This window comes from Heterocephalus glaber, unplaced genomic scaffold (assembly GCF_053883595.1).
Source record: "Heterocephalus glaber isolate CG9 unplaced genomic scaffold, H.glaber_assembly_v1.0 deba00001429, whole genome shotgun sequence".
In the NCBI taxonomy this organism is placed as follows: domain Eukaryota; kingdom Metazoa; phylum Chordata; class Mammalia; order Rodentia; family Bathyergidae; genus Heterocephalus; species Heterocephalus glaber.
The window spans coordinates 33201918-33211616 of NW_028258294.1; the positions used below are offsets into that span (position 1 = coordinate 33201918).

Genomic DNA, 9699 nt, shown 5'->3' on the forward strand with positions numbered 1-9699 from the left:
CAGTGGTAGAATGCTTGCCTAGCATGTGCAAGGGCCTGAGCTCAACCCTCAATACTACAAAAACAAAAGCCCTCTCGGGATTAGTTATCTTGGAGCAGCCCTCTCCTTGGGGGAGATACTTTTAATGAAAATTTCCTATACAAAAAAGGGATTTTTTCAGAGCTATGCCTGTATCTGCTGTTTCTCAAAATAACCAGCTTGAGGCTAGGGGATATCTCAGTGGTAGAGGAGGACTTGTTTAGCATGTGCAAGGCCCTGAATTCGATCCCTCAGACCACAAAAGCAACCCAAAAAACTCTAGCTTGAACTAACAGCTGTGCAAAGAAATATATTTAGGGGTGGCATATTCTGGTCTCTTATGTTGGTGACTCGTCTGTATCCTCAGTCCCGATCATAGCACTGAGTTTAGACTTGTGTATTCACTATCTCCTGAGGGACCTCTAGACCTTCCTTAGCTTGTGCTCTCTTGCTCCTTGGCCTTTGCACATGCTATTTCCTTGTTTTCTTTGTTCGCTTGGAAAATTACTAGATTATGTGTGTTTTGGGGATAGGAACTGGGCATATTCATATCCCAGATTTTAGGATACCTAGCACTTAGGCTGCACAGTAGATGTTGTTGAGTTAAATTGGATCAAGGAGGAATTCATCCCAGTTTAATTTTTCTGCTTCTGTCTGAGCTGAGGTTTGTGTTATTATTTTAAGAAAAAATCATTTCATAACCTATCTGAAATTCAGGAAATATACACTTTGAGTGCTTTAGCCAACCTCCCACAGTGTTATTTTTAGTGTATTTTCTTTTGCCCTGCCTAGTGTGTCCTGTACTGTGAAAGGAGGGCCTTTGGGCTAAGGATTCAACAGATCTTAGCCCTATTTCTAACTGTAGAAAGCACTGCAAAGGACGCTTAGCATCTGTTTCTCTCTGTCAGTGTCACCCTGGTTTCCACCACTACTCTAGTGTAAAAAAAAATGTTCATTATCTTTAGTTTCTCTGAAGAAAGATGTACTAATATCCACATGATAACTAACCTTGATGAAGTTCTTACTATATTCTAGAAACTGTTCTTGGCGTTCCTTTAATCTGTATAACAGCTCTGTAAGAGCTAGATTTTTTTTTTTTTCTTTTGCTGTATTGGAGATTGGACCCAGAGCCTTTAAACTGAGCTATATCCTCAGCTCTCTAAAATTTTGAGACAAGGGCCAAGGATTTAGCTCAGTAGCACTATGCCTGCCTCGCAGGCGCAAGGTCCTGAGTTCAATCTCTGGTGTTGGAAAAAAATAAAATAAAATTTTGAGACAGGGTCTTCCTAAGTTCCTGAATTGTATAGGTTGGGCTCAGACTTGAAATCCTCCTGCCTTAGCCTCTCAGAGTGCTGGAATTACAGGCATGTGCCACCATGCCTGGCCAAGAGTTAGATTCTTTTACCTCCACCCCCACTTTTTTTTTTCAGTGCTGGGGCTTGAACTCAGAGCCTTGCATGTGCTAGGCAAGTGCTTTACCACTGAAATATAACCCTAGCCCCTCCTCATTTTATACTTTAGTAACACGAGGCACAGAAAGGCTGATTTGTCAAAGATTGTACAGAGTAATAGGGCCATGATTTGAATTTAGAGTAGTTTGGTTCCAGACTGCTCTTAGCTAGTTTAGCTTCCTTTCAAATCTAAATGTATCACTTTTGTTATTAACCTATTAATGACACATGCACAGATGCTCATTATAACAATATTTATGATTGTGAAATTGAAAATAAGGGAATACCTAAATAAATAATGGTAGATCCTTATAATAGTCATTAAAAATCACATTTTTTTTGGTACCGGGGATTGAACTCGGGTCCTTGTGCTTGCGCAGCAGGCAGCGAAACCACTGAGCTAAATCCCGGGCAAAATCATATTTTTGAAGAATAGTTAATGATATGGAAAAATACAGTAAGTTGAAAAATAAGATATGTAAATGTTACCTATTCATACATATATCACGAACATGCAAATATTTAAAAAGACTAAAAACAGGTATATTAGTGATTCTTTATGAATAGCATGATTGTAATTTTGAATTTTTAAAAAAATCTTTAATAAAAGAAAATTTGTTGGATACCATATTATGTTCCAGCTAGGTACTATATTAAATTCTTACCTGTATTTTCTCAGTTAACTCACCAGTGCTGAAGTAGATGCCACTTATGTTTTAAATGAAGAAACTGGCCTGGGAAGATTAAGTAACTTGTGTAGGGTTATACAGCTGGTGTGTGAAAAAGTTGGGAACTCCACATTAGACTTTGCTTTGTTTTTGTTTTTGTTTTGTTTTGTGTTTTCTAAATTTTTTATAATTTGTATAGTTTACATGACCAAAAATAAAGTTCATTTAAAAAATTATACAAACCTGTTGAGACCTACAATAAATCAGAATTATACAGTGTGATAGAATTTATTCATTGGAACCACTGATTCCTTAAAGCAGCTATATAAAATAACAAATGCGTGGGACCTGAAAGAAATTAGACTGTGTATGTGCATGCGCATGTGTGTGTTTTACTGGCAGTTGATCCCAGAGCCTTGCTAGTGCTAGAAGGCAACTGCTTAACCACTGAGCAGCAGCCCTAGCCCATTTTTATTTTTATTTTGAGATAGGGTCTCACTGAACTGCCCAGCCTGGCTCTGAACCCACTGTACAGCCTCCTAAATAGCAGAGATTACAGGCTTGTGCAGTGATACCTGGTTTAGACCAAAAATTTTAAAAGTTAAATATACCCAGTGGGTTTATTTTGCTGAAAATTTTGTTTGATTGTTTGTTTGTTTGTTGAGACAGGGTCTTGCTAGGTATGTAGTTCAGGTTGGTCTTGAACTCACTATGTAGTCCAAGCTGCCCTTGGACTTGTGGTGATCCTCCTGCCTCCCAAGTGCTAGAATTACAGGAATGCTACCACACCACACCTGGCTTGCTAAGGATTTTTTGGAAACCATCTACTATGGGGAACTGTTTTTTTTTTTTATTTTTTTTATGATCGGTTGCAGCTATAGTTGATTATATTTTAATGAGGTAAAATCTGATGCTTATAGGGTAGTTAGTATATTGATGAGGCTGCGTATTTTCATAACTGTGTTTAAGAATTCCTTAACCATTTAGTTGTGGTAGTTAGTGGTTCCTTTTGTTTTTTTTGATACCAGTGAGGCAAATATGGCTAAATCCCCAGAGAAAAAAGATTTTTCTGAGTGTGAATATGTAGAATTCCTTATTGCCATAAGAATTTTTCTGGGGGGGGGGTTGTTCAAGACAAGGTCTCACTATATAACCCAGCCTGGCCTCTAACTCATGGCAATCCTCCTGCCTCAGCCTTCCTAGGACTGGGATTCCAGGCATGCACCACCATACCCAGCAAGATTTTCTAATATAAGTTGGTTTGTAGTTGACAAATGTATGTGAAAGTCAGATGCTTATTAAGCATCTGTAATCTTCAAGGATAGCATCAATCACAGAATGCAACTATCGGTTATATTTTCCTATAATTATCCCTTTGTCACAAAATGAATAGTAAGCTAGGTGGATTATTGGTGGATTCTGGGATGAATTTTATATATTCTTACACTAAATTGATTCTGCTTTCTTGTATGTCTTGACACTTAAGGGATGTATGTTTTAACAGGAAAACACAGCCACCTATAAACCTTTGTCTAAAGAGCTACTAGAGAATTGTCTCTCTGACAAGAAGTTAATTTTTGGAAAATACATGAAGATTAAGGAAGAAAATGCTTACCTACTTGTATCTGTTAGATGAATAGACCTTGTGCATAGAGAGCAGACTTAATGAATGGATGAATGTGTAATGTGCACACCCACACCCAAGATCTATGTGAGAGCAGGGGTGTGTGGAGAATTGAGTCAAAAGAAAGGTATATGGGCCAGGGATGTAGCTCAGTGGTGCCATGCCTGCCTGGCAAGCACAGGGTCCTGAGTATGATCCCTGGTACCCAAAAAAAAAAAAAAAAGAGTATGTGAGGAGAAGTGGCCTCAGAAACTTCTGTTAAATTAATTGCTCCCTTTTCAAATACGTATGTAAGGTTACTAAATATGGAAGGGAAATAAAATTGTTTTTCTCACTAGAGAAGTGGGAATTTTTCTCTTTAAGATGTAACTCTTCTCAAGCTATTCCTTTTTTTTTTTTTTTTTTGGTACTGGGGATCAAACTCAGGACCTTGCGCTTGAAGCTATTCCTTTAAAAAAAATTTTTTTTTAATCTGGTAAAAATAATTCAAACATTTTCATACCATTCTGTCCACTGATCTGGGTGATCAGTTCTTTGAGCTGTAAAACTTACTATAATCGGGCCAGGGATTTAGCTCAGTGGTTTCGCTGCTTGCTGTGCAAGCGCAAGGACCCGTGTTCGATCCCCGGTACCAAAAATAACCTTAACTATAATCAAGTGTAATATAAGGAAATTATTTTGCTGGCCCTGTTCCACAGTGGCCTCTTCAGTCCTGAGTAGGGGGATCGGCTGTCCCAGTTTTAGCACAGAAAACCCCATATCCTAGGAAATCCCTCAATACTAGGCACACTGGAACAGTTGGTCATCCTTACCCTGAGTGTGAAGATTATACTGTAAGAAAGGGAATTGGGGGCAGGGGGTGTGTAAGAAGAGTAAACAGAAGAAAATGAGAAATCCTGAGGTAGAAAGAGAGTGTATTTTCCTTTTGCAGAATCTTTACTATAGCTTAAAAAAATGTGGGAATAAGTAAGCCAGTATATGTGTGCTTGATTGCCATATCAGAGAACAATATTAAGTAGACCCCTGTGTTTCGGTATATATTCTTCAGTACTCATACTAAAAGACAAAGTGGGGGAAAAAATGAATGCCATAAAGATTTTGAGCCCCCTTGAACATAGAACTTTCTATCTTTAGTGGAGGGTTTGGGTTCTAAGAGATACTCTTTTGCCTTCTCTGGGTAACATTATTTTTAGCAAGTGGGAATGTGGACATTTTTACTTTGAAATGTAAGGCCTTTATGAATTGCAGACCACTCCATAGTACATTATCTATGTCTGTAGTGAATACTGAGAGTGAGATGTTCTGTGGCATACCTGACAGATCAATTTTGAGTTTTCCTTTTGTCTTAGTGTTTTTCAGCAGGCTTATCTTTCTTACCTTAATGTTGGATTTTTTTTTTTTTTTTGGCACTGGGGATCGAACTTGGGTCCTTGTACTTGGGAGGCAGGCAGCAGAACCACTGAGCTAAATCCCCGGCCCGATCTTGGATTTTTTTTTTTTTTGGTACCAGGGATTGAACTCGGGTTTTTGCGCTTGCATAGCAGGCGTCGAAACCACTGAGCTAAATCCCTGGCCCCCGATCTTGGATTTTAAAAAAAATTTTTATTATTATTTTTTAATCTTACAGAGAAGTATGGGAAATGGAACTGGATAGACTCAAGAATCAGGATGGTGAGATAAATCGGAACATTATGGAAGAGACAGAGCGGGCCTGGAAGGCAGAGGTGAGAAGAGCTGACACCTTGAAAGCTTTGGTTTGAGGCTTCTAGGTGGTGCATATTTTTGGTATCGTATTAGAAGAGCCATGAACATTTGTTTTTAACTATCTAGAGATAGCTTTGTAAATGCAAAATTAATAAGGGGTGTGTGTGCGTGCGTGTGTGTGTGTGTGTGTGTGTTTGTGTGTGTGTGTGTTTATTTGTTTGCCTGCATACTATTTCCTTAGATCTTATCACTAGAAAGCCGGAAAGAGTTGCTAGTATTGAAACTAGAAGAAGCAGAAAAAGAAGCAGAACTGCACCTTACTTACCTCAAGTAAGTTCCTTGCCATTTTTTTTTCTAGTTCCGTGATTGAACTCAGGACCTTGCCCCTAGTTCCTTGCCATTTTAAGATTTAGTGACGTGTATATGTACCTATTCTTCAAGATGAATGTAATTATTATGTATCACAAAAATATACTAATAGAAAAAAACTAAAAAAGTTATAAAGGGCTGGAGATGTAGTTCAGTGTGAAGGCCTTGGGTTCAAGCCCAAATTAAACAAAAACAAAAAAGATTTAGGCCGGGTGTGGTGGCATACACCTGTAATCCCAGCACTCAGGAGACAGGCAGGAGGATCATTGCAAGTTCAAGACCACTCTGATCTGCATAGTGAGTTCAAGACCAGTCTGAACTACATAGTGAGACTCTGTCTCAAAAAAAAAGATTTAGTAAGGGCAAGGCCCTGAGTTCAATTTCTGGTACCAAAAAAAAAATGATTTCCTGACCCAGTACTTTACTTGTTTGTTTTAGGTTTTTGAAACACTAGGCCAATATATCTTGTACTTATTCTGTCTTTGTAGGAATTTTAAGTCTGTGTCTGTGAAGTAGTAATTGCTCAGTGATTTCTTTTTCCACATTATAACCCTCCTCACTCTATCTGTTCCCCTCTATACTTTTATTTAAAAAAATTTTTTTGATACTGGGACTCAAACTCAGGACCTTGCATTGGCCAGGCAGACATGGCACCACTGAGTGAAAATCCCCCCCCCCCCCCCCCCCCCCGCGGTCTGCCTATATAGTTTTATAGTTTTGTACTTCTTGTATTTCTTCAATTTGAGTAAATAGTATCTGTTAAACTGTCAAAACGTAACAAAAAAAGGTCTTTGGAGATTTGTTTTTCTAGTATGGTCATCTTTCCTCCTTTTGTCATGGAATTTGGAGGATCCCTATTGACCTTGTATCATTTTTCAGACAGACAAGAATCCTCTTATTTTCAGATACTGGTTCAAAAGATGATAGAGGTGAAGTGAGGCAAATGACAGACTCTTGAGCTTCTCCACACCTGCTCGAGAACCATTGCTGAGCTACTGTTTTGCTATCTCAGTGAGTTAGGAATCGGCCTGTCTTTAATTCTGTAAATTCCTGTTGTTTTCTTGAAAGGTCAACTCCTCCAACATTGGAGACAGTTCGTTCCAAACAGGAGTGGGAGACGAGACTGAATGGAGTTCGGATAATGAAAAAGAATGTTCGGGTAAGCTTGGTACCATAGTAGGTACAATCATTCACTTGTGCTTAACACTTGTGACAAGAGAGAAGTAACCATTTGTGTTTGCTAAGGCTATTTCCACTGCTCTGTTTTCCAGAGAATGAATGATGTACTTTCTCCAGATTCTCACTTAACTAGCAATAAAAGATTATCCTGTCTTTTCCTTTTTTCCAGGACCAATTTAATAGTCATATCCAGCTAGTGAGGAATGGAGCTAAACTAAGCAGCCTTCCGCAAATCCCTACCCCTACTTTGCCTCCACCCCCCTCAGAGGTAAGAGCTGGCTTTGGGGAAACCACCATTCTGTGTTGTGACATAGCTAGAATCTTGTATTTGTCCTTTTTATGAAGATAGTGGGATCATCACTGTTTAAGGCAAGAGCTGCTCATTGATATCTGCTTCAGTTTCCTAAATTGTCTTCCTTTTCTCTCTTGTCCTTTATGGCTTCTCCTCTGCAGACAGACTTCATGCTTCAGGTGTTTCAGCCCAGTCCCTCCCTGGCTCCTCGGATGCCCTTCTCCATTGGGCAGGTCACAATGCCCATGGTTATGCCCAGTGCAGATCCCCGTTCCTTGTCTTTCCCAATCCTGAATCCTGCCCTTTCCCAATCCAACCAGCCTTCCCCACCTCTTCCTGGCTCCCATGGGAGAAATAGCCCTGGCTTGGGTTCTCTTGTTGGCCCCCATAGTCCACACATGCCCCCTGCTGCCTCCATCCCGCCTCCCCCAGGCTTGGGTGGTGTTAAGGCTGCTACTGAAACTCCCCGGCCCCAACCAGTAGACAAACTGGAGAAGATCCTGGAGAAGCTGCTGACTCGGTTCCCACAGTGCAATAAGTAGGTATCTTTCAAGATGAATTAAAATACCTTCGTCAGAGCAGTGCTTATGGTTTGAAATAGGGGAGGTTTCATGGGTGTTCCCTAGGGTTATAGCAAAGAATCTGTCTCTCTTAACACTTTTCTTTCTTAGGGCTCAGATGACCAACATTCTTCAGCAAATCAAGATAGCACGTACCACCATGGCAGGTCTGACCATGGAGGAACTGATCCAGTTGGTAGCTGCACGACTGGCAGAGCATGAGCGGGTGGCAGCAAGCACTCAGGTAAAAAGAGCTGTGTGTAGAGGATTTAGGCTTACTGAGGATTGGAAGAAGAGGCAGACTTCAGAAAAACTGGGGCTAAGAAGACACACTATAACCACAGATATCCAGTCTATTTTTTTGCTTTGCTTCACTGGGAAGTTAATGATTTCTTTTTGCTTAATGCTTGTTACACTCTCTTCCCTTACTCTGAAATTTTTTTTTGCCCACAGCCACTTGGTCGGATCCGGGCCTTGTACCCTGCTCCACTGGCCCAAATCAGTACCCCAATGTTCTTGCCTTCTGCCCAAGTTTCATATCCTGGAAGGTCTTCACATGTAAGACTCTTTCTCTTAATACTGGTATGTGGAGAAACTGGGTTTACAGGTGATGTGAATGAAGAAACCATCATCTCGTCAGCTGGCTTGTATGCAGCCTTACTGGGAATATGCATGTACTTTAGGCAAGAATCTATCTTTGGGCTTTTATATCTTTTGGTGTAAAATCATTTTGCTACATGGAAATAATAGAAGGGTCGTGGGCATAAGAGGCAAGGTGACCCACAGGTTCTTACTGTGTGACCATGCCTTTTCTGTGTGCAGGCTCCAGCCACTTGTAAGCTGTGTCTTATGTGCCAGAAACTTGTCCAGCCCAATGAGCTGCATCCAATGGCTTGCTCTCATGTGTTGCACAAGGAGGTGGGTACTACATACCTTCCTCATTTTCTACTCTTCTTTGATGGCAGAGATAATTTTTCTTGAATATTTTACTGGGTTGATGCTCATCATTAATATCTAACCATAGGGTTTTTAGTAAACTGGGGCTTGAACATCAGAATTCAGAATATTGCAATGAGGATCTCCCCACTTCTTTTTATCCCCTTCCTTTCAAAGAACTGGGTAAGCAGTTCATAGTAGAGCATTGTAAGTCACTTTCTTAGAAAATTGACAATAAGAAGTACTTCTGTGTTTCAAACATTTTTTCAAATGTTGCATTGTCAGGAGACTTTGCTTAGAGGAGAGAAATGGAATAAGGAGCCTGAATGTGAGATTAGTAACTGCATTAACAGACTAGCCTGAAGGACTACCTAGGAGATTATCTCCATTGACTCACAGATCATTCTTGTTTGCTTACATTATTAGGCAGAGGTAAGTCTCTCAGAAGCAAGGTTGATTCTTTCATAGCTATTTGGTTTTGTTCATTTTGTTTTTCCATGAGGTAGAAACTGAATTGATAACTAATTTTTTTTTTAAATAAGAAAAAGTTCTGATTAAGATTTGAAGGTGAAAAAAAAAAAGATTTGAAAGTGATGAGTATTAGATGGAAACTTATTTCAGGTCAAATGGATCATAAGGAACAAGCCACATTTGATACTGAACAAAAGGGAGCTTTGTGAGCCCCTTATTACTATAGCTAATTATTTCTGGTCCCAGTAAAATCAGCAGGTTCACCTGCTCTGAAGATTTCTATGGATAAGAGCCAGTAAAATAGCCCATTTGGTCCCCCACAGTGAGAACTTTTCAGGCTTAGTCCTTATGAACCTTAATGGCATTCTCTCCTTCCTTCCCTTTTTCTTCTCAAATAAACCTGAGGTGTGTCTCTCTTTCTTTCCAG

At 39.7% G+C, this 9699-nt stretch overlaps 1 protein-coding gene across 11 annotated transcripts in view; it reads left to right on the forward strand.

Moving 5' to 3' along the window:
• The window catches only part of Rnf214 (ring finger protein 214), a 45246-nt gene that overhangs the window by 27369 nt on the left and 8178 nt on the right, over positions 1–9699 (forward strand). For 6 of the 11 annotated variants that reach the window (XR_002386812.2, XR_002386815.2, XR_002386810.2 and 3 more), the window contains exons 7-15: positions 5389–5485; positions 5707–5795; positions 6903–6993; positions 7183–7281; positions 7467–7843; positions 7977–8109; positions 8319–8423; positions 8688–8783; positions 9087–9233. Coding sequence is in view for 5 of the 11 variants with exons in the window: in XM_087212417.1 (XP_087068543.1) it covers positions 5389–5485; positions 5707–5795; positions 6903–6993; positions 7183–7281; positions 7467–7843; positions 7977–8109; positions 8319–8423; positions 8688–8783 (1087 nt within the window). In the remaining 6 variants the exon portion in view is untranslated. The remainder of the gene's footprint in view (positions 1–5388; positions 5486–5706; positions 5796–6902; positions 6994–7182; positions 7282–7466; positions 7844–7976; positions 8110–8318; positions 8424–8687; positions 8784–9086; positions 9234–9699) is intronic. The other 5 variants (XM_087212417.1, XM_087212416.1, XM_021237854.2 and 2 more) reach the window with 1 other exon arrangement.